The 25,410-nt window shown below is 38.9% G+C and overlaps 1 protein-coding gene across 1 annotated transcript in view; it reads right to left on the minus strand.

Annotated features, from left to right (window-relative positions):
* The window catches only part of ddx10 (DEAD (Asp-Glu-Ala-Asp) box polypeptide 10), a 217,265-nt gene that overhangs the window by 16,334 nt on the left and 175,521 nt on the right, over positions 1-25,410 (minus strand). The window contains exon 17 of the mRNA XM_052026644.1: positions 10,881-11,026. Coding sequence (XP_051882604.1) covers positions 10,881-11,026 — 146 coding nt within the window. The remainder of the gene's footprint in view (positions 1-10,880; positions 11,027-25,410) is intronic.

The raw sequence follows: 25,410 nt of genomic DNA on the forward strand, positions 1-25,410 counted from the left end.
TCACAGAGGGTGGCCATCAGATAACATTAGAATAAAAAAGGGTTATAATATTGCCAAAAATTCTAAGAAAATTGGGAGAGTTATCCAAAGCAGCAACAATGAGGGAGGTTACAAATTATACGAGCAAATTAGCAAGAAATATAAAAATGGATAGCAATAGCTTCTAGGCCTATGTAAAATGAGGAGCAAAACTAAACTAACCAAGAAGCAGGTGAAATTATTATAGGGGATAAAAAGATAAAGCAGAGAAATTCAATAAATATTTTGCATGTTTACAGTGCAGAGGGCTGTATATTAAAATTAAATAAGAAACAGAAGGGAACCAACGGTCCAACAACAGTAAGGAATTTAACGTAAATAAATTTTCTGCTGAAATCCACAGAGATCTGCCAGCAGACATGCCCATAACTGAGCACTTCAAGTGGAAATAATAAGACAACCTTCTGTGTGGTAGAACCCCAGCCAAGGGACATGTGTGTTAAGCTGCTGGAATTCTCATTGGATCCAGCAGGGCAGCACAGACCTCTGCATATTTCCCAGCTCTCAGCTGGGAAAAATCACCTATTGAATTCAAGTCAGATTACCCTATGCATAACTGTAGGCTCACTGAAATCAACAGAAAAAAGAAACAGGTACCAGAGAAAAGCAAATGTAGCTTTTTATTTGATTTAATAAGAATAAAAGTGTGCGGGCGCTTGCTTTTGTTTAAATAATTTTAATTTAACAATACTTTTTTTAAAAAAAACTAGTCACGAATGATTTTAAATGTTTCTGAATGCCAAAATCATTTGACAAACATTGAATTTAAATGGCAGGTTTGAAAACCATCAGGTCTTGGAATTTCAAGTCCATTCTCAGTGCAGCCAGACACATGTGCTAAAAGAGGCCATCTGTTTGCCAACAAGCTGGGAGCCAGACTTCTAGCAGAAGAATGTACCTGGGACCATGCTGGAAGAAACAGAGTGGCACTATATCTATAAAGGGAACATACTGTTGAAATGAAAGGCACTAAAACCTGGCAAATCCTTTGGGTCTGATCGTCTACATCCTACAGTTTTAAGAAGTAACTGCATTAGTTATGATCTTTTGAAGTTTCTTAGTTTCTGGAATAATACCAACAATTTGGAATATTGTAAATATAAAACCACTTTTCAAGTAAAGATCACAGAACAATTTAACAGTGACCATGGTGTGTGAAGGGTAAACAGCTTTTGACAAATTCAATTTCTGAGGATATAACTTGCAGGGCAGATAAGGGGAAACTACTGGATGTAGTACACCTAGATTTCAAATGGGATTTGGAAAGGTATTTCATAAAATTGTTGTATGATGCAATAATGCATAGGGTTGACGTGGAATGTGGACAGAGAACAAACAATAGGAATTAGTAACACTATCAGTGTCATTTATTGCGTCTGGTGCTCCCGGTGCAGCCTCCTCTGCATTGGCAAGACTCGACGCAGATTGGAGGACTGCTTCATCGAGTACCTTCGCTCCGTCCGCCGCAACAGCCACAATCTCCCGGTGGCCAGCCACTTTAATTCCTCTTCTCATTCCCACACTGACATACCTGTCCATGGCCTCCTCTACTGCCACGTTCAGGCCGGACACAGGTTGGAGGAGCAACATCTCATATTCTATCTTGGTAGTCTTGATGGCATCAACATCAATTTCTCTAACTTCCAGTAACCACTCCCCTCTGTCTTCCTCCTCCCCACCCTTTGTTTTTCCTCACTCCTGTGGCCCCTTCACCCCGCCCTCAGGACCTGCCCACCTCATTCCCTTTATTCCATGGTCTACTGTCCTCTCCTATCAGCTTCCTTCTTCTTCAACCCTTTGCCACTTCCACCTATAACCTCCCAACTTCTCACATCATTCCCTTTCATCCCCCCTCTCTCACCTATGTACCTTCCCCCTCTCACCTGGACTCACCTATCACCTGCCAGCTCATGGTCCTCCCCCTACCCTTTTATTCTGGCTTCTGCCCTCTTCTTCTCCAGTCCTGATGAAGGGTCTCAGCCCAAAACTTAGACTGCTCATTTCCCTCCATAGATGCTGCCTGACCTGCTGGGTTCCTCCAGCATTTTGTGTATTGCTCCAGATTTCCAGCATTTGAGGTTTCTCTTGTGTCTTGAGTTTGATCAACTGTTACTAATAGGGTGTAACTGGGGTCAGTAATAGGCCCTCAGGTATTCACGATTTTCGTTAATGAATTAGATGAAAAAAACTGTAATGTACCCGAGTTTGGCAATGACATAAGGCTAAGTGGGAAAGTGAGCTGTGAGAAACACAGGCTACAAAGGGATGGAGATAGGTTAAGTGATTGGGTTATAGACATGAGATGGAGTACAATGTGCAAAAATGTTCTCACTTTTCCCAACAGCTTATAAAGTAGAAAACCAAAAGATACTCACCAACTACTCACTGATTAGCTACGTAACCTGCATGACTCACACTTTCAAACTGATCACCCCTACTCACTGTTGCTCTTACTTCACTGAAGCCCCTTGACTCACTAAACCCAAACTCTGAGGAATATTATATTACCATTAAAGATCACCTATGAATAACTGCCCTGTCAGTAATGAAGTTGGTACCTCTGGAACCAAAGCACAGAGCCTCCATGGAAAAGACTGATGTAGATAACTCATGAGAAAGGATAAATTGCACAACTCACAATTTTAATAAAACTGCAATGTTCAAAAATTGCTCTGCCTTTAAAAGCAAGGCTCTGCCTGCCTTGCTTTAATGCACAAAAAAAATCATGAAGAGAAAAGAACGTCAGTAAAGCATTCATATCTCTTTAAACCCATGCTTGGGGAAATACAAGCAACTATGTTACACACAGCAACCTCTAATACTTTGTATTCTGTTCAGAATTTATGTGCGGTGTGGGGAAGGCTACAACTTAATGAAACCTGTATTTCTAATGTATTCAAGTCAGCTGCTTTGTGCTAAAAGTTAGTATTTTGCAGCACGTCATCAACCCTGCAACACCAGGTAATCATGCAGTCAGGAAATTTTGTCACAGAAATGCCAGAGCCACATAGAGTTGAAGGTCAAACCTCACCCAACTAAGAGTGATATTAGAATTTTAAGGGAATGGTATTGAACTACTGGCCATAAGTAATACATGCTATGAAAGATTGATGGTCAGTGAATTCAATAAATTGGTTAATAGAATAATATCAATGCAGTATTTTGTGGCTTGAAAATTCTATGTTTAATTATACGGTACTAAAAGGTTATGGATTACAAACACTTAAAACAGCCACGTGGCCTCTTTGTCCAACTCACGGTGGGCTATGCAAAATAACTGTTCGATTAGGTCTGGCTATGGCAAAAGCAGCTTTTGAATTAAAAGAGAAACAGTCCAAGAGAAAAACCAAAAGGAAATAAAATAGTAATTGAAAAGCCAGAAACTATAGATATTGGGAACTTGAAATACTAGAAAAACAGTAGCTTTTGTGAAGAAAGAAACAGAATTAATGCTTCAAGTCAATGAGCTTTCATCCACCTGAAAGGTTAGCTGTTTCCTTTCTTCACAAGTGTTACACCACCTGAAGTGACTTGCCTTTATTTTAGTAGAACAGTGAATCTCCTGGCTCTAACTATCTTTTTTCATCATGGATGTCTAATTCCTTTAAACCATTCTGCACCAGAACAGCCAGAGGACTCTTCATTTCGTTCTTGAACAGAGACCCAATCAGACTCACGACTTCCACCACCACCCTCCTTCCACTGGTTAAACTTGTTCTCACGTTAAACAACTGCCCTTTTTGCTCCACTCACTTCCTCCATGTAAAAGATGTTATGGGAACTCAGCTGGGTTCATGGTACATTCATCTTTTTGTGAGAAATGTGGATCTTTGCCTGCGTCACTACAACTTGGGTTCCTTCCTTCAACTTTTTTCCCCAGCATACTAATGAACTTACCGGTTTCCCTTCCTACTCTCACACTGAGCTGAAAAGATTCATCACCATCATGGCCAATTTCCAACCTGCTTTCACTTTCATTCTCTACCTTAACATTTTTATCTTGATTTCAGATCAGAGCTCAAAGTCCACCACAAGCCCAGAGCAAGGTTAGGATCTCCTTTACCATCCCGCAAGCATCCAAATTCAACATATTTTCTCTGTAATTTCTGACACCTCTAGTAGCAAACCACTATCAGACAGATTTTCCTCATCCCTCTCCTTACAGCATTTCAAATGGACTGCTCCTCCTGGGAATCCCTGCTTCACACTTACATCTCCACCAATGCCCACTCCCTTCCTTGCCCTTCTCACTATATAACTCAAATACTCTTTTCAGGTCATTATTTGTACTTCTTCCAATGTAATGTACAGCATTTGCTGCTCATGATATGATTTCCTCTATACCAAGGAAATCACAAACAGATTAGATGACCACTTGGCAAAACGTTGCTGTTCAGTCCACGAGCACAACCCCCAAGCTTTCTGTTGTTGAGCTTGTCCTTTATTTATAATTCTCTAACCCACTCCCACTGACTTTGGTTTTCAGCCTCCTATACAGTTCCAACAAAGCCTAATGCTAGCCTGAAGAATAAATCCTTATTTTCCAACTAGCTGCATTACAAACTCCAAGTCTCAAAATTCAAGTTCAACAGTTTTCAGATGATCAATAACTGTAGAATTGTTTCTCACACCCCCCCAATGTTCAATTTTTTTTGTTTTTAAGCCCTGTTTGTAACTTCAGCTAATTATATATTTCCATCATCTCCAGACCTATCGTTTTCATTCCTCATTAATGCTTTGTTGACCCTCTGTCACATGGCTTTATCACCCATGATATTTAACACTCCCGTACCTATCCAACACGCACCATTATTCTTGTTCTCTCTGCCCTCAGTGCATTTTAAAAGTTCTTTTATCTCTAACTTTTTCAAGTGATGAAAGGTTGTTGACCTGAAAAGCTTATTCTCTCCACCGTTTTTACTAGAACTGCTGAGTATTTCCAGCATTTTCCATTTATTTCAGATTTGCATCATCTGCAATATGTTGCTTTTGGACCAGTAAAATAGACAGAGATGTTCCAAATTTAAATTAGCACTTAGTCCATTAATAACCAAATACATATCCTATGCACATGTTGACATACAACTCAGGTTCAACCCCATCACAACTAACCAATTTTCAGTGACAATAACCATTAAACAATTTAGAACATCAAAGACTATGAAATACCATATAATTATCAAAGCAATAAGACCTCCAAGTATAACTTCCCTAATTAAATAGTTGGGTGTAGGCAAATTGCATCTCCCACTTCCAATTCAATGAGGCTATACACACTATTCTGAAGATGAATAATCCAAGGCAGGTTCTTTGGATTATGCATAATTCTTCCTTTAAAAAGGCATAGTTTATTCACAGACCATCAGCATGGAATATTTAAAGTGATTTCTGATGAATGGTTGAGGAAGTATGTGCTCTGGGGAAAAAAAGCAGGCTCAAGCACAATGGAAGGATAAGTGCAAAGTAACTTCATGATGGCAATTATGTGTGGTATATTGAATTGCATTTTAATGATAACTGAAAAAAGAGATATGAAGCTTCCTGGGCATGAGTCATAATGGCTGTCCTAAAATCAAATATCAGGATATATCAGCAACAATCCCACTCTAACTTGGATGGTCTAATATGCATGAGCACATCCAACTCATTCCACATTTGTACAATGTAAGCCACCTTTTAAAATACATTAGTTGCAACTGCTTGATAATTACCTGTACCCAGACAATCACAGTAAAGATGACTGACAACACTTTCAGTTGCAGCAGTAATTGAGTTGATACAACCAGCAATTTTGGAAATGTGTTTAAATGATTATGTCAATTGTCAAAATATCTCATACTGCAGCATAAGATTTATTTCACATATTGGAATGAGGTCAACGTTAAACACATTTCAGCTAATTCCTCTTCCCTAACTTGAGAATTCTGCTTAGTCTTAAGTATCTAGTCAGAAATGGTACATTGCAAAGACAGAAAACCAAGAACATGTAGTTTGAATTGTGTGTTCTATCATAAGCTTTAATTAGCAATTAAAAATTTATTGGGCCAAGTACTTTGCTTCATCAACTTGCCATAACACTTTTTCACCATTAGACATTAGTTATACAATGGAACAGAAAGCCATGTATCCAAGTTTGACAATGACAGAGTGGTAGGTGATATTATAAGCAATACTGATGAAAGCATAAAATTATTAAAATAAGTTAACAGATGATTGTAGCAAACAGATTTCAAAGTAGGCAAATGTGTGGTCATATATTTGGCTCAAAATGGAGTACTTTCTAAAGTAATGGAGGTATAAAGAGTCCTGGGAGTCTGTGTAACTAGATTATTAAAATGTCATGGAGAGATACAGAAAATACCCAGAGAGACTACTGGTCTGCCAAACTGTACATTTAGAGAACTGGAAGTACAGGATAACAGAAGTCATGTGTAGTTTTATAAAGCACTGGCTCAATAATATCTGGAGTATTATGAGTAGTTCTGAGAATATGTTAGTCCCAGAGCAAGACAAGTGTTAATTTACCACAATGATCCTTGCAATTCAAGGATTAAATTTTGAGGAGAGAACGCATAAACTAAAGTTGTGTTACTTAGAATTAAGATGATTAGAGTGCCACGATTTAGGTTTTCAATACAATTCAAGGAACCAATAAAATTTATAGCAAGTTACCATTTTGGTTGATGTATAAAGAGCAGAACAAATTTGGAACTCTTCTGCAAACAGCAATTGATACATGTTCAACTGTTAATTTTATATCTGAAATCAACAGTTTTTAATGTTATAACGAGATGTGATAAAAGGAGGTATATGGAGTTAAATTACAGATCACTGTGATCTCAAGAAACAGCAGAACAGAATCAAGAAGCTACTCTTTGCTCTATGCTTTGGCACTTATACTAATAAAAAAATTGAGATTAAACCATTGCAAATTCAAGATAGCAAAGCTTTACAGAACATTTTGAAAGAAAAAATAGAATGAAAAATAGAATGAAACCTTAGCAAAATGTATCTTATATATATAAAAAACTATAAAACACACTAGTTCAAAAAAAAACCCATGAGGTGATCTACAACCAAAAATCCCACATGTACCCAAAGAGTTATTTTATGAAAACCACGAATGTGCACCTCTTATTTTCTATATTATTACTTAACTAGTACTTAGCAAGCAAAAATCAATGCCGAAGTGGGTGGAAAATTGATTCAAACAATAAACTTCAATTTTAGTATAGAGCTATATCAGATTGCTAAACATTTCACTTTAACATGTGTAGTTAGATCCATGGCAATTTCAAACAAAAACAGAAGGCATCCTCTATAGTTTGCAGTGAAGAGCACATACAACTCAAATAAAATTAAACATTTCCACAACACTGGAGAAATGCCAGCAGGAAGCAGCAGCAGGTGCAGGGTTGAGCAGCCTTCAAGACCCTATTGCTACGAACTGTGCACCACACCATCTGTGAGTCATCACAATACAGCTACAAGCTATTAGTAAAATAAGATTTGCAAAGAGTATATGTTGTAAGTGTGCATTTCCTTTCAGCCTCAACTGTATAAAATTAGAAAATTACTGCCTCCTCCAAAGGCCTTTGGTTTTCTTCCAATGATCAATAAAACTCCCAAACTGCTGCTGCTCAAGGAGAATTGGAGAATTTTCTGTTTTATGACAATAATGCTTTTTGCAATGGACATAAGCGTTGGAATGACTGTGTTACAATGAATGAATAAATTAAATCCCAGTTTACGTAAAATAAAACATGCATTTTATGGTCTCCTTTACAACTTTAGGATGCCTAAAAACATTGTAAACAGTAATTAGGTATTACCGTCACTGAGCCCTCTACCTTCAATATCCTGGATGTGTCACCATTCACCAAAAAGTCAACTGAACCAACCACATAAACACTATAGTTACAAGAACAGGTTGTAGTCTGGGCACCTTATGGCAAGTGACTTCCTCCTGACTCTCAAAGACCTTAACACCATTTACAAACTACAAATCAGGAGTGTGATGGAATATTCTCCACTTGCCCGGATGAAGGCAGCACAGCGGCACAGCTAGTAGAGCTCAATCCTGAATATGCTGTCTGTGTGGAGATTGAACTTTCTTCTTTATAACCACATAGGTTTCCTCCAGGTACACTAGTTTACCACCATATCCCAAAGTCCTGCAGGTTGATAGGTTAATTAGTCACTGTAAATTACACCTAGTGTGTAGGCGAGTGGTAGAATCTGGTGTGAGTTGACAGGAATATGGGGAGAATGGATTAGAAGAGATACAAGTGGAGGAATGCAATTGCTCTGTGAGCAGCACTGACTCAATGGGCCAGGCAGCCTCCTTCCATGTCTGAAGGAAATATGGAATTTTGAAGTGCAGTGCCAAAAACCCTTATGGCCATCCAGCACCAGACACCTGCTTGATTGACACCTCATCAACACCCTAAACATTCATTCTCTACACTACTGGCACACTGTAGCTTCAGTGAACACCATCCACAAAATGCACTGCAGTTACTCACTTAGGCTACTCCAACAGCCTGTCCCAAATCTGCAATCTCGACCACCAAGGTCAAGGGCAAATGGGAACACCATCACCTGCAGGTTCTCCACCATCCTGACTTGGAAATGCATCAATGTTCCCTCATCATCACCGAGTCTAAAATCTCACTTCCCAACAACATTGTGGGAGTACCCTTTCCAGAAACACAGCAATGATTCAGGAAGGGGAATAAATGTCCAGATCCCAAAAATGAATTAAATAAAAAAGCACAGATTAAATTTGTTAGTTTGGTGCTTTGAGGCTCAAATTACATTGCTGACCATCACTTTCTGAAAACTATCAATGACTGCCCCTCTATTTACTACACTTTCTTTCTATTTTATTCCTTACCAGTTACAATTATGAAAAATATGCAGCCAGAAAGTAAGCAACATACATTTAACAAAAATATGGGAAGTGGAGTTTAGTAGTACTGAGATTTAACAGGACTGTGGGTGGGTTGGCAGGGTGTTTCAATGTATGGGAATAACGCAGGGATGGATGCTGATGGTTCGCTGTCTGTTTTTTTGTGTTTATCAGCAATAAGGAAAGAAAAGGCAGAAATCCATTAGATCTGATTTCAAACTTACAATGAAAATGAAGTAAAATATAAATCTGGTGTCTAGGACTATACTTTCCTGCCTATTTGCCTCTCTGTATCTTTGCTTATTACCTCATCTCTGAGGAGGATGTGTAGAATGTTTAAATTTTCTAGCTATCCACTTAGCCTGCAGTAATTACAGCCTTTCCTATAAATTCAAGCCTTATATTTTTTAAGTTTAGATGAGAAACAAGGTCAGTCATTACATACACACACCTAGAAATACAATCAATATATTTTTTCCTGAACAAAGCCTTCAATTCTTTTTCACTGTTGCTCAAGATGTGGTCACTCTTTACAGGTATGCAAGTGTCCCATCAAACTTATAATTGTGCCTCAGAGTTGGAGGAAAGGCCATTTTGGGGGCAAATTTGTATTGTGCCCTTGTAACCATGGTATTGAATGTTTGGTCCACCTGAGTTTCTGGTAAAAGGTTGCCAATAGCAAGCTATTTTTAAAACAAGATTATCCATAAAAAGATATTTTTTCTAATTCAAAACAAAATGATTCAAAATTAAACTGATGTTTCAGTCTTCAGGTTATATTCTAGTAATGGGATACCTGCAAGCATCACCCACCTATTTTCATAATAACGTACAAGGTTCCAAACCCAGTTTATAACCTCATCAATCCAAATAAAACAATACAGGCTAAGCATCAATACAGCATCTCAGTTAATTAGATACATGAAAAATGCTTTTACAACATTTGGGAAAATGCACTCAATTATCAGCAATTCAGCCCAAAGGCTGTGAAGCAAGGCACTTTGCAATTATCAAACTCCAGTTAACATTGTTTGTGTGTGCATACTAGCACAAATCTCAGTATAGCTTTATGCACTGTAAACCAAAGACATTGAAAACAACATGGACAAGTAGCATATTTAGGACAAACAGTACTCCAACATTAAAGTTTCATTGGCAAACATTCCTTCCTGGTTTACAGCATTATGAAAAACATACTGTAATAATATCAGAAAGGCTGTAGAGTTAAATTTTGAATTCCTTTTGGACAATCATAAAAACAAACACCAGCACATAAATGGAAAAAAAAACAAAAAGAAAAACGGCAAAACTATTAATTATGCCAGCAGAACACAGACAAGAGAGGCAAAATGAAAAATTAAGCAAGCATTTGCCTATCAGAACCAGAGAAATATGACAAGAACGATATTTTTCACTATGGACGAATGCCTTGGCAAAAAGAATATATAGAATGCCTAACTGGCAACAATTGTTTAGAAATCAACAGAATTCAATATCCTATATCTTCACTGTAGTTGCAAAGGCACTCAGTCATTGTGCAGATCTTCAATGTCATTACAGTGACTTCCACAGATCTTAAAGTACCTGAATGACTAGAAGTATGGCATAGCCACATATATACTTACTAGAGCAATGTGACACAAAGATCTGCATTTTCCATTCCATTAAATTTCAATTTGCATTTGTTGCTGACGATATAATTTGGCACAACTTTAAACAATTTTTTCTTCCTTTGTTTGCCATATTGATTCCCATAGAGGCTGAAGATATGGGTTTTTGGATTCTTGTAACTTTTAAAAATACTGATGACTGAATTAATTACTGGCATTCAGGAAACATTTGGAGGAGCCTTATTCACTTTTAAGCAAGGGCAAAACTGTTCTCTGTATGAAACAAAAATGAAGATTCCTCTGCAGAAAAGTGAACTAACCTGTAATTTTCTTCAGATTCTGAAACACTGCTGTCATCGATCTCTTCAGAGTCTCTATATTTATCAGGATCAGGAAGATCAGAAGGATCAAAACTTTCTTCCCCATCACTCTGTTCCAGGTAAGCAACAGCTTCCTCTTCAGGTTGCTAAAATAACAAGGAAAATCAACAATTTTCAGCTAAATAAACCTTTTGGTATATTACAATATTAAAACAGTTAAATGTAGTCATTTTCAGTTCAGGTCTGCAATAAATTCTATTTCTTCTCACAGCAACATCTATGACCTTAAAAAACTGTGCACGCTGATTCCTAACTGCCTCGTGCTGTGGTTGATTTCCTCTCCATAAGCTGCACTACCAAAATATTCTGTAACATTCACCTTCCCCAATTTTAGTTAAAGGATACAATGTTAGGGAATGTAGAGGGAAAAGAAACCCATGTTCTCAAATTCTTTCCATTAAAAACAACAACTAATCCTGCAAATGAAGAAATTATTATTCTAGTAAACTAGTATCATTCATAAAAGTGGCACATTTCAGGAACTCCTGTTACCAGTGTTGCAATCTACTTTAATATTCTTCTATGAGTTGAATGGTGAAACAGATTTGCTGCACAAAAATAAAAAAAACTCTGCCCTTATCCAAGAAGGTAACACTGATAGATAATGATAAAAAGATCTATTCAATTATAGATCATAATGAAAATCACACAACAGTATGTGTGCAAATAGAAACTCAATTTTTAGAATCTGAAGTCTACCGATATATTTGCTCTGTGCGATGCAAGGCAAGTTTTCAAGAAAGAAATCTAAAGGTATATCACTTGTTCTAATGAATCTGCCATTTTGAGGTAATGTAGTGAAAAGGCCGCTTGAATTGATTGCAACAGAAGCATCGCCTTCAGAATACTGAGTAGAAGCAGCAATTTTGATCAAAGGCATTCAAAGATACCTGGAGACTACCCTGAAAGTGTAATTATATAACCTTAGACAGCAAAGTGTATTAACTGTCCAAAGTTCTGTGCAATACAATGCTGAAAGCCACACTTAAAAACATAATACGTAAATACAATCCTTACAATGGCAACATTACTTCTAAATCTAATGTTCTTGAATATAATTTGATGTAGAAAATTAATTAATTACACAAAGAAAAAAATTACAGGTGCCTGTTGCCAGGTTCCATCCAGCTCAAAAATATAACCAGTTCTGACTCAAAATAGAGGATACATCTCTTCTTCCTTCTCCAAACAACTGGAAATTACAGATCTGTGCTGTGTCACACATGGAGTTTAAACTTATAATTCCCTATAATAAGTTTACAGTTATGCTTCTGTCTTACTACAGAGGAGAAAAATCAAATGTCCAAGTTACTAAATCACTATCATTGACAGGCTAAGAGGTTGGACACACAGTACTGACTAATATTGGTATGAACAAAGACACTTTTTGATTATGAATGATTAGTGCATTATGGGGAGGATAGAACAAAGGAACCTAAACAGGCAAAATAAAAAGATTCTGGCTTCAAAGTCTGAAGACTACCAATATCTGTCATCTTACAATTGATGACTTCTTCCCATTAATACATTGCAACTAAGTGGAAGCAGTGTAAAATAAATGACACCTGAGGGTTCACTTTGGCATAATTAGTAATTGGTTTATTATCGTCACATGTACCAAGTGAAAAGCTTTGCTTTGCATGCCATCCAGACAGATCATTCCAAACAAGTACATTGAGGTAGTGCAAAAGGAAAAACAATAACAGAATACAGAATATAGTGTTACATTTGCAGAGAAAGTGGAATGCAAGTTGGCAAATAAGGTGCAAGGGCCAAGACAAGGTAGGTTGTGAGATCAAGAGTTCATCTATATCGTACGAGGTCCATTCAAGAGCCTTATAACAGTGGGATAGAAGCTGTCCTTGAACCTGGTGGTACAAGTTCTCAAGCTTTTGCATCTTCTGCTTGATATGGGGGGGGGGGGGGGGGGGGGGGGGGGGGTAGTAAGAGAAAGACGAAAGACCAGGATGGGAAGGGTCTTTGATTATGTTGGCTGCCTTCCTGAGGCTGTGGGAAGTGTAGACAGAGCCAATGGAGGGAAGGCTGGTTTTCATTAATAAGACTGGGTTGTGTTCACAATTCTCTGCAATTTCTTATGGTTGTGGGCAGAGTAGTTGTCATTCAAGCTGTGATGCATCCAGATAGGATGCTTCTATGGTGTACCAGTAAAAATTGGTGAGGGTCATTGGGGACATGTTGAATTTCCTCAGCCTTCTGAGGAAGAAGAGGCACTGGTGTGCTTTCTTGGCCATGGTGTTTACATGGTTGAATCAGGACAAATTGTTGTAATATTTACACCTAGGAACTTGAAGCTCTCAACCATCTCCACCTCAGCATGATTGATACAGATAGGGGCGTATACTCTGCCCCGCTTCCTGAAATCAATGACCAGCTCTTTTGTTTTGCTGACATTGATGGAAAGGTTGTCATCTTGACAGCATGCTACTAGGCTCTATACCTCCCTCCTGTACTGCATCTCATCGTTTAAGATCTGGCCCACTACAATGATGTCATCTGCAAATTTGTAGCTATAATTAATATAATGCCATGAGATTCAACCAATCTAGAACTTGAATATAACCAGCTGATGTCCAATAATGAAAAAGCATCTCACTGTCAAAGATGAAGATAAAAGAGACTGCAGATGCTGTAGCCTGGTACAAAAAACAGAACGCTGGAAGAATTCAGTGGGTCAAGCAGGAGTAATGCAGGGTTTCGACCTAAAATGTCAACTTTCACTTTTTGCCTTACAAATGCTGATTGAGTTCTTCCATTATTCTGTCTTTTGCACTGTAAAAGATGTTGTGCTTCGGGGTGAAATATTAAATAGCGGCCAGTATGCCTGTTCCGTTTTATACTGAAGAACAACAGTGCTTTTCTGGTGCTCCAATAACCCTCCTTCAACTAATGCCACAAGAGAAAATAGACATTATTTACCTAACTAGTTTCTGTAAGGTTAACTATTTTATCTCAATTATAGCATTTTGAAATAATTGAAAATACCTTTAGGTGCTCAGAAACATGACAATATGAAAGCTCACCTTTTGAAAAAGCATCCAATAGGTGATACATGCAGTTTTCAAATGTTTTGCCAGCAAGATAAATAAATTTGCCTTGTGGGTGGAAGACTACGTGAATGTCAACCTGCATTAAAATGGTTGCAGAGACTGGAGTTCTGTCATTGTCTAAATTTTTAATAAACTCAATTCCATTTCAAAATCTATGCACATTAAACAAACTTACCAAACTGTTGGAGGATTGGGATTTTTTTTTATCAAGAACCAGAAGCAGGGGACTAAATGGCTAACAAACCTGGAGAAAAGCGATGAGAGTAAACAGGCAAGTGATATCAAAACAAACAGAAAGAGCTTCCATGGATATATAGGAAGGAAGAGAGCAGCATCTAAGGCAAGTGTGGATCCTTGGAGGATGAGACTCGGTGGGGGGGGGGGGGGGTGCGGGGGAGTAAGGTAATGAGAAACAAAATAATGAGAAATAATGAGGCACATGAGCTCATAGCATTAGGGGAACTGTGTTAGCTTGGATCAGAAAAGGGAGCAAGAATCTTCAGTTTAGAAATAGAGTTAGACTGGAAAGAAGCAATGGTACAGTGCCATAAGAAGCAGTTCTTGGTCCTCAACTATTTACTATCCATATTGGGGAGGAGGCACGGCATAAGGTACCCAGGTTTGCTGATGATACTGAAATAGGTGGTAGGGCATATTGTGATGAGTACTCTGCAACAGGATATAGAAAGCTGAGTGATGCGCAAAAACTTAGCAAAGTAGAGAAGTACGAGGTTAAGCACTTTGGTAACAATCAAATGATAGGCTATTACCTAAATGGAGAGAAATTACAAACGAGTGGAGTACAGAGGAATCTAGGTGTTCTTGTGAATAAAACCCAAGTAGTATGCAGATACACCAGTAACTAAGTACACAGTGACATTCTGATCTTTATTGCTAGGCAGTTGGAGTTTAAAGATAGGGAAGCATTATTTCAAATGTACAAGATATTGGTGAGGCTGCACTTTAAGTACTGTGTACAGTTTTGGTCCTCTCCTTTAAGGGTATACTTGCATTGAAAGCAGTGCAGAAAAGATTCACTTCTATTTCCTGGGATGAGAGGGTTGTGCTATGAACAGATTAAAAACAAAATCAGATGTGCATCCTTTGGTGTATAGAAGAATGGAGGGTGATCTTATTGAAACAAGGTAGAGTCTGAGATGTTTCCACTAGTGGGAGAGTCTCAAATGTGGGTATATAGCTACAAAATAAGGGATGGTCATTTAAAACCAAGGTGCATAAGAATTTCCCACCAAAGCAAGTGCCAAAGACATTCCACTGTCTACTGGGCACAAGTCAGGAATATGATTGACTACTCTCCACTTACCTGGATGAATGCAGCTCTAGTAACTCTCCAGAAGCTCCACACATTCTAGGATAAAGTAGTCCGCTTGACTGGCACCCCAACACATCAACTACCTGACACTTTAATTCCCTTCAGTAGACACAGTGTGTATAATCTAAAAAATCACACTGCAGTTACACACAGAAACTAATCCAACTGCAGTGCCCAACCCCACAACTCCTCCACCAAGGGTGCATGGGAACATTGTCACCTACAAGCCCACCCACCTTCCCCCCCCCCCCCCCCCCACCTCCAAGCTGCACCCTGTTCAGATTTGAAAATACATTTCTGGTCCCTAATCACTGCTCGGTCTAAATCATGGAGCGCCCTACCCAAAAGAACTGTGGGAGTACCTTCACCATAAGGACTGCATAGGATCAAGGATGCGGCTCACAATTACCTTTTCGAGGACAGGCAATAGGTGTGCCCAGGTCAGGAAAAATGGATAAATATAAAAGTGAACATTGAAATACAAAATATTGTATTAGTTCCACAAAGTAAAATTAAATGTTGGAGGTCACCTTCAAGATTGCCAGTCCAAGAAAAAAGTATAGAGAAAAAGCACTCAGGATGAATAGCAAGAAAGAGGGCACATGGAAAAGTAACAGTAAGGTTGCAGGGTGGAGGCAAAAAATCTAAGAGGAAGAAAAAGTGGGGTGGGCACAAAAGCAAAAGTGGGGACAAGACAGCAAGAGCAAGATAGGGAGTTTAGCGAGGAAGAAAGCAACAAAAACAAATGAAAGCTTAGAAATGTCTGGATATTATGAGTAGCTTGATTATGTAAATAGTAGAAAATCCAACTGCCTTTCATTCCTCCCGCAATTTTAGAGCTTCAAGCCATTAACTTATGATAAAATTCTTAAAATATTCTAGAAAGTATGAAGGTTGCCTAAGATTTGTAATTATACTATCATACAAGGTATAATAGGGGGGAAATGCACATCTGCTCTAGAACGGGAATGGTAGATTTTCTGCCAGTATCACCAAGGACTTCGTACAGAAATTACTTTGGTTTGCAATGTAGCAACCAATAAATTTGAAGGTGTAGGAAATAATTCAACAAAAGGATAAAATGTATCATTAATTCTGTACTACGATAATAATAAAATGCTTGCCTTCATTGGTCGGGGCATTGAGTATAGAAGTTGTCAAGTTATGTTGCAGCTGTATAAAACTTTAATTAGGCCACATTTATAGCATTGTGTGCAATTCTGGTTGCCACATAACAGGAAGAACGTGGAGGCTTTGGAGAGGGTGCAGAAGAGGTTCGCTGGGATGTGGCCTGGATTAGAGAGTATTAGCTATACGGAGAGGTTGGACACAATTGGATTGTTTTCTCTGGAGCATTGGAGGCTGAGGGAAGACCTGATAGAAAGTAATAAAAGTATGAGAAGCATAGATAGGGTAGATAGTCAGAATCTTTTTCCTAGGGTGGAAATGTCAAATACAAGAGGGAATAGCCTCAAGGTGGGAGGGAGAAGTTTAAAGGAGAGTGGTAGGTGCCTGGAGTGTGCTGCCTGGAGAGTGATACTGGTAGCAGGAAACCAATAGTGACATTGAAGAGGCATTTAGACAGGCACATGAATGTGTAAAGAATGGAGGGATATGGATCATGTTTAGTTTCACATTTTTATGGTAATAACTCATAATAAAAATTGATTCTACTTCCTGTATCAGTAGCAGAATTGTCATTTTGCAACTAGACTAGACATGACAAGCCATGTAATTTAATGCAATACATTTATTTGGTTTCCTTGGTGCATGGCTTCATTCAATTATACATTCTTAGAAACTCATCACTACCATGGCAATACACTATTAAATGAAATATTTATTAATACAGGTGACCCCCACCCCCCAACACATTACTGAGAGGTTGTGTTCCTAAAAAAAATCATCTGTATCGCGATTTTCTGTAATGCGATCCCCTCTTTCCCATTAAATCCCATGTTATAACTGAAGATGCGTTCCTATGGGATATTTTTCTCCCATATTAAGCCATTTTAATTTGCAATGACAAAGTGATCCACTGCTGTTATTCAACAGCAGTTCCTATGGGATATTTTTCTCCCATATTAAGCCATCTTAATTTGCAATGACAAAGTGATCCACTGCTGTTATTCAACAGCAGAGACCAACATTAGACTCTGAGGGAGAAGCTTGCACAAAAGAAATAACAAACTTTGTCAAGTTTTATTTTTAGTCACTCACTAGTGTGGGGCAGTAAGATTTATACATGACGTCACTGCATCAATTGGGTTGGCAGTCACAGCTGAATCCCTCCTTTGCCACGCACTCTCCAGTCCGTGGATGTGTGAAAAGACGTTTCAAAGTGCAACATTGCTGCCCTCTCTCATCTGAAGCATTTTCTCTGACGCTCAATGCTTGTGGATTAGGAAAGAGTTTAGGACGAGGAAATATCAGGGAAAAGGATGGGATTTGAGTATCAGGGTTCAGGGGAGAAAGGTGGTGTAGGAGGAGTTCAGGGGGGTAATGGGTTAAAGCATGGTAACAGTGGAAGTTGAGTAAAGGCCGAGGGATTATCTAAAGGAGCTGGTCATGGCTATTGTGGCTCCCCACAACGTACTATATCAGAGAAAATGCCTCGCAGATTAAGAGTGTGGCAGTGCTGCACTCTGAGACATCTATTTACATGTCCTCAGGCTGGACAGTGCGTGGCAAAGGAGTAACTGCCAACCCCATTGATGTAATGATGTCATATCTAAATCTTATTACCCCACAATATTGAGTGACTACAAATAAAAATTGACAAAATTGGTCGTTTCTTTCACATCTTGTGTTTATCTTTTCCCCATATAAATTCTGTAAGAGTGAATTGTATTCTGTATCTCAAAATGATTTATGAACTCCATAAGGGTGAATTTCCATTACCCAGATGACCATAAAAGCGAGGGTCGCCTGTAACCTCATTCAAATGACTGCCCTTGAACTGCATCAAGAAATTATTCAGAATACCTATTTGCTTGGTTATAGAAGATGACAAAATGGGAGCAGTTACCTCAAATGCAGGTATGTATTTTCTGGGTTGTGCGTTTTCATTTGAAACTCTTCAATTTGTGATCCTTAAGACTCACAAACATGTTCAAAGTCTGATGGAAACAGCTGGTAACAAGCTCACATGAAGAAACAGATCACCTCAGCAAGTTTCAGTCCAATTAGGACCAATATATGTGGGATATTTAAAATAGGCTGAAGTAATTGGTCTTCTATACATAATCTCCTTTAGATAAGATTTCTTTATTAGTCACATGTACATCGAAACACACAGTGAAATGCATCTTTGCGTAGAATGTTCTGGGGGCAGCCTGCAAGTGTCGCCATGCTTCCGGCGCCAACATAGCACGCCCACAACTTCCTAACCCATACGTCTTTGGAATGTGGGAGGAAACCGGAGCACCCGGAGGAAACCCACGCAGACACGGGGAGAACGTACAAACTCCTTACAGACAGCGGTGGGAATTGAACCCGGGTTGCTGGCACTGTAATAGCATTATACTAACCGCTACACTGGATTTACTTATCATGGTTCTGTGAATTAAACTGCCATGAATAATTGGGAATTTCACAAACTATAGTTTCAGAATGGTTTGCAAATTGACTGGATGAAAACATTTCTTCTTTAACTCCCCGTACATGCAATTTAAATCAAGCATATTGGAAGAAATGCTGATGGCCCAATTCATTTGTCACTGTCAGTATCTATAGACACAGTAGCACCATAGGTAATGTACTGTGACATCAGCAGCTGAGTAACTAAGTTATCTGCTCCAAGGCCTCATAACTTTGCTGATTTTCTTTATGCACCAAGGGCTATATGACATAAAGGATTATTCAAGTATGAAAAAAAAGTATTTAACTGCTTTTACCAAATTTTGATTGAGAACCAGAGGAACGCCACTGACCATAGAATTGAGAACCTTTTTTACACTTTCTTTTGTAGTTATATATAAAAGCAATTCTGCACAATATCCTAATTCTATTTCTATGGCATTTTTCAAAGAAGGACAGTCAGAGACTTTTTCCCAGGGTGACAATGGCTAACATGAGGGGACATAATTTTAAGGTGATTGGAGGAAGATACAAGGGGTACGTCAGGGGCAATTTTCTTTTAAACACAGAGCTGCGTGGAACGCACTGCTGGCAGAGGTTGTGGGGGCAGATATATTAGGGACACTTCAGAGACTCTTAGATAGACACATGAATGATAGAGAAATGGGAGGCTATGTGGGAGGGAAGGGTTAGATTGATCTTAGGGCAGGATTAAATGTCAGCACAACATGTGGGCCAAAGAGCCTGTACTGTGCTGTATTGTTCTAATGTTCTATGAAAGGATTTAGCTTTCCTTCTAGTTTTCCCAGTGTGAAAATTATACTTTTGATCTTTTTAAAGATGCACTTTCTTTCATGTTTTAAATTTCTGCATCAGATTTTCTGGAAACTGGTGGGTGACAAAGTGCTGAATTTCTGACAATACAATTTGAATATGTTTCTTGAGTGCACTCGAGAGAATCTAGCACTTTGTTGTTATTTGACTTTTCCTCTCTAAAGGCACGTGCTTTATTATGAACAAGTTCCTCAAGGAAAGAAAGAAAATGAAGATAAGCTAATAAGGGAGATGAAGTGGGTTGGATGACGCTCCTTTGCAGCATAAACACCACAGAAACCATTTTTTTTAACTATAAATTATATGCATTAAAATTGTGAAAGTAAAGAACTATGAATAACAACAACAACAACAACTTGTACTTATGTAGCATCTCCAACAAACACTGATTCTCACCAGGACACTTAATGAGAGCATGATGAAAATCTAACAAAGCTTGACATTTACTTTTACAGCAGTTTAGTGAGGATGGCTGGCCACCTCTTTAAAGTGGTAGACTTTAAGGAAAAAAATTAAAGGAGAAAAAGTTAGGGAGGGAATTTCAAAGCTTAAGCTCTAGACAGCCAAAAACACAAGTATTTGTGAGAAGGCAATTAAAACTGGGGATCCACCAATGACCAGATGTGGAAGGATGCAGTGATTTGAAGGGGTGAGAAAAGATTGTAGTGATATAGGTGCAAGGCCATTAATGTACATGAAAATAAGAATGCTGGTTTTCGACAAAAACAGATTCGCTGGAAGAACTTAGCTAGTCAAACAGCAAATGTGGAAAGAGAAACCAGTTACCGTTTCAATTCAGGGACCAGTTCTGAGGAAGGGCTCCTGACTTGAAATGTTAACTGGTTTCTCTTTCCATAGATGCTGCCTGAACAGCTGAGTCCTTCCAGCATTTCTGTGATTTTTTTTCTAGATCCCAGCATCTGCAACTTCTTTTGTTTTCCATGCTGATTTTAAAGTTAGTGTTATTGCAGCAGGAGTTCACATAGGTCCACATGCACACAGCTGACAGGTGCATAAGCTTGCTTAGGTAAGGTATAATACAGAACACCAGCCAGAGGTAACAAAAGGCACAGGTAAGTACTTGAGTACCAGATGAGCCATCAAAGAGTAGGGTCGTATTATATCAGAAAATGGGAAAAATGAGTCTTCATGTCAGAGCGGATACATAATCAAAAATTCAGTTCGATAAAGACAACATCAAGCTTGCAAATTATCTGGCTCAGCTTTAAACAGTTTCCTCTTCATCCAGCATTGAATGTTAAATAAATAGTGTGAAAGTGAATGGCCCAAAAAGATGATATTGAGTTGGACCTCCTGACAGTCAAGTCTTCCATTAAAAATTTGGAAGGGTAAGCAGTGCTGAGGAACAGAAAAGGGTCAAAATATCATCTCATGGGCCTCTACAGACGAAGGTTGGGAATAGAAAGAGAAGCTAGTTATGGCTTGATGATAAGAATGAAGCCAAATGAGGGCAATTCTGCCAAGTTGGATAATGAAGGGAAGCCGCTGGAGGAGGTTGGTGTGGTTAGCTGTGATGAAGGCTGAAGATAGGTTGTGAGGATAAGGAGGTACAATTTACCACACTAAAGATTTCAAAGAATGACATTTGTGATGTTAACATAGTGGTGGAGCCAGAAATCAGATTGGAGGAACTTAGATGTAGTATTCTAGGAATGTGATTACAAGGTTTTGGAGACAACAACCCATTCAAAGACTTTGGATAGGAAAGTGAGTGGGTGATAGGATTCCAGTTTGCAAGGACAGAGGTATTAAGGTGATCTTTTTTTGTGAAGAGGACCGATGATGATTTATTCAAAGGGGGTGGGGGGAGAAGCAATGACTGAGGATAGGGAACATTACCACTCCCAGCTATCACACTGGGCCCAGTAAGGAAAGTTGGATTCTAAACAATTTGGTCAAAGTAGAATAAAGTTGGCATGATCCAAGGCTCATGTATGAGATGAGCTTGAAGAGATCAAGAATGGACCAACTCTGTCAAAATCTGAACAATGGTATGGATTACTGTGCATACAATAACATAAAATATCAATGGTAAGAGCCATTTCTGTACTGAGGAAAGGGCATAACCTAGTAAAGCAATTTGCTTAGCTACCATAAGCTAAGCCTATTTTGAAAGTTCACCCAATGGCATGTACTGCAATGGATTGGGTTCTCATGCTCCATTTCACTCACTACCTACCTCTGCATTTATTGAAATGCTAAACTTGTTCCTGATAATTTTAAAGAGTTAAAAATGTTTAAATTAGCAATGCTGTATGCAACACCAACAGTATACAGATAGCTTTCATGGCTAATCAGGTGGTATTGATAGAGCATCAGCTGCAAGCAGCTCTTAAGTTGCACTCTGTCTTTGCCGCATACACATAAACAAATGAAAATTATATTTTTAAGCATGCTGTGTTGTTCTAATGCAGGCAGGAATTTCATGGTTCACTGGTATAATGTCAGCTTTAAATGGTCATGAAACTGACAAAATATAGCTGCAATCAATATGAGGTGGACATACAAGGAATCATGAAGTATTCTAGTCATGACTCCAAGAATTTTATAACAAGGATGTACTGCATAATATTGACTAGCATGAATGTACATCATAGATTGAAATTATACGCAATGAACCATAGAATCATAGTCATAGGCTGATATGCATACCACCTCCACCAATGAGAAGCAACAGCAATTGCAGTTAGATCTTCAACTTAGAACTCGTATAGTTTGCCACATTCAAAAAGACATTCTGGAACTGTTAAGGACTAAAAAATATTCTATTTTTTAATACACGCTAAAGGAGGCGTTCTTTGTCAGACCAGTTTACCTGGCAGCTCAATATTTGTTAAAGTATCACGTACTTAAGTGGACTATTTTTTAAGAAAGCACATATTTTCTGGATGTAACTGTGTTAAGTGTTATCATGTAGTTGTAATAAAGAACTACAGTTCCCAGTAGGCAATGCAAGGGGTCACATGGGGTAACAGGAAGTGACTATAAAAAGAGAGGGAAAGCAAGCCAGCCTGTTGTTTAAATAAAATGTTCAGATGTTAAACCCACGCAAAGTTTGTCTCATGATGAAGAACAAACATAACATGGTGTCAGAAGTTAGTGTGAGGTCTTAACAGGGAGACTAGATAAATACTGTGTGCAATTGAGAAAGAGACTCAGTGAGTACAAAAGAAAAGCTCTAATAAGACTGAGAAAAAGCTGGCTGGTGTGGCGATGGAGCACATTGTTCCTGAAGTTCAGCAGTCACTGGATTTGCCAAGAGAGATTCAGGTGAGAGACAGAGTTCCCGTTATGGATAAGCTAAGTCTCCCACGCCTATGCAGTTTACTGGCTATCTAACCGATAATTGGAAACGCTTCAAACAGCGATTCAACATATATTTAGATGCTAGTGCAGCAGGAGGGAACGATGAAAAATTGAAAGCACCTATTTTTCTGCACGTGATTGGCGAAGGTGCTTTGGACATCTGTAACAGCTTTCAAATTGATGAGACAGCTTTTGAGTTGGGCACTTTGATGAAAAAAATTTGAGGAGTATTTTATCCCAAATAAAAACATCACATTTGAGAGATATAATTGTTTTTCCTGTGACCAGAAACAAGGTGTTAGCTTTGACCAATACTTAGCTGAGCTTCACACACTAAGTCTTCTGAATTTGGAGATTTGAGAAGCTCACTAGTTAAAGACAGAATAGTTTGTGGAACTCCAGATAATGGACTCAGGGAAAGACTGTTGCGTGAAAAAGAGTTGACCCTGGAAAAGGCGGTGAATATGTGTAGGCCAGCAGAAACCACATGAGCACAAGCTAAGGAGCTGCACAGGGCAGCAACAATAATGCATACTGTGAAAACAGAGAAGCAGCACACAAGGCATTTCCGAAAGCAACAGTTATCACGTTCCTGAAAGCTGTGTTTGCGAGGCATGGAGTTCCATGTGAAGTAGTATCAGACAATGGTCCACAATTTGAGCTGTGAATTTGAATCCTTTGCTAACATTTGTGGGTTTCGACATATAACCTCAAGCCCACATCACCCAAAATCTAATGGCCTAGCAGAGAGTTCAGTTAAGGTGGTGAAGGGCCTCATGAAGAAAGTGCAAGATGGATGAGAAGATTTCCACAGAAGTCTAATGATTTACAGAAGTGCGCCACTGCAGAACTTTCACCAGCCCAAATGCTGATGGGTTGATGCATACACACTTACCTTCCATTACATGAAAACCTGTTGACACCTGAAGGAGCACACAAGGTCAAACAGGCTAAAGAGGAAGGGAAAGAAAAACAGAAACAGAATCATGACAAGACAGTGAAAAGCCCACCAGTCCTGAAGCCTGGGAATCAAGTGCGAATCCGAGACTATGATTCTGGCACATGGTCCATGCAAGGAGTTGTGCAAGAGGAAGTAAATCCACGTTCATACCAGATCCAGACGGAGCGAGACACACCTCTGAGGAGGAACCACATGGATCTGCGGCCACAAGCTCCAAACCATGGCTGTGACCCGTCCCCTTTCAGTACACCAAAGGGGCCAGCATATGGAGAAAATGAACATGTGGACCAGAGTTCCCAGGAAAACACCAATAGTAATGCAGCAAATGAAAGCAACACACCTGCGAAAACAAGTACCAGACCAAAAAGGACCTTTAAACCACTTCAGAGACTGATTGAAGGCTGCTGAGTGGACAAGGGTTCTTGGCAGGTTATAAGGACAAAGTATTGTGTTTGTTTCTTTAAAGGGGGAAGATGTGTTATTATGTAGTTATAATAAAGAACTACAGTTCCCAATAGGCAATGCAAGGGGTCACATGGGGGAACAGGAAGTGGCTGTAAAAAGAGAGGGAAAGCAAGCCAGCCTGTTGTTGGTTAAATAAAATGTTCAGATGTTAAACCCACGCGAAGTTTGTCTCATGATGAAGAACAAACATAACAGTATCAGCAAACCAAATGCCACTGCAGAAGCTGGGTGCTGACATACAGGCACAAAGATACCCATTCTCAATGCATGCACAAAGACTCCTGCATATTATGTGATCATGATTTTCCCCACAGTGCCATACCAAAAAGATTGTAACTCTGAAAGAACCACATTACCAGATGAGATGTCCATGCTTACTATAAATACTATATGGATGTTTTCTGTTTAATATTTGAATAATATAGGTTCTAACAATGTCTTGGCTGCCAAGCTGAAACTGTGCTCCAGACTAGATGCATCTCGAACCATGCAGTTGGAGTGCATCTATAAAACAATGTGGTGACTTGTCAGGTATGTCCCCCATCCACAGAAAGAAGGGCAAACATTTCAGTCTCAGTCTCCACAGGCACTGTCTGATCTACAGGTCATTTCCAGCATTCTCCTTTTGGTTTCAGGTTTCAGCAGCAGCTCTGACCTGCATTTCACAGCTTTAATATGTCTCTTTTCTCCGTCTACCACTCTCCTACCCAATCTGCAACTTCTACCTTGATTTTTCACTTCCCCAGTTCTGCTGAAAAGTCTTCAACCTAAAACTTTCACTGTTTCTCTTTCCACAGTTGATGCCTAACCTGCCGAATGTTTTCAGCACTTACTGCTTGTTTCAGATTTCCACTATCTGTGTTTTTTTTAATGATTTTCAATGAAATCAAACATTCCTGATCA

Source organism: Pristis pectinata, chromosome 11 (genome assembly GCF_009764475.1).
Source record: "Pristis pectinata isolate sPriPec2 chromosome 11, sPriPec2.1.pri, whole genome shotgun sequence".
NCBI classification, from domain to species: domain Eukaryota; kingdom Metazoa; phylum Chordata; class Chondrichthyes; order Rhinopristiformes; family Pristidae; genus Pristis; species Pristis pectinata.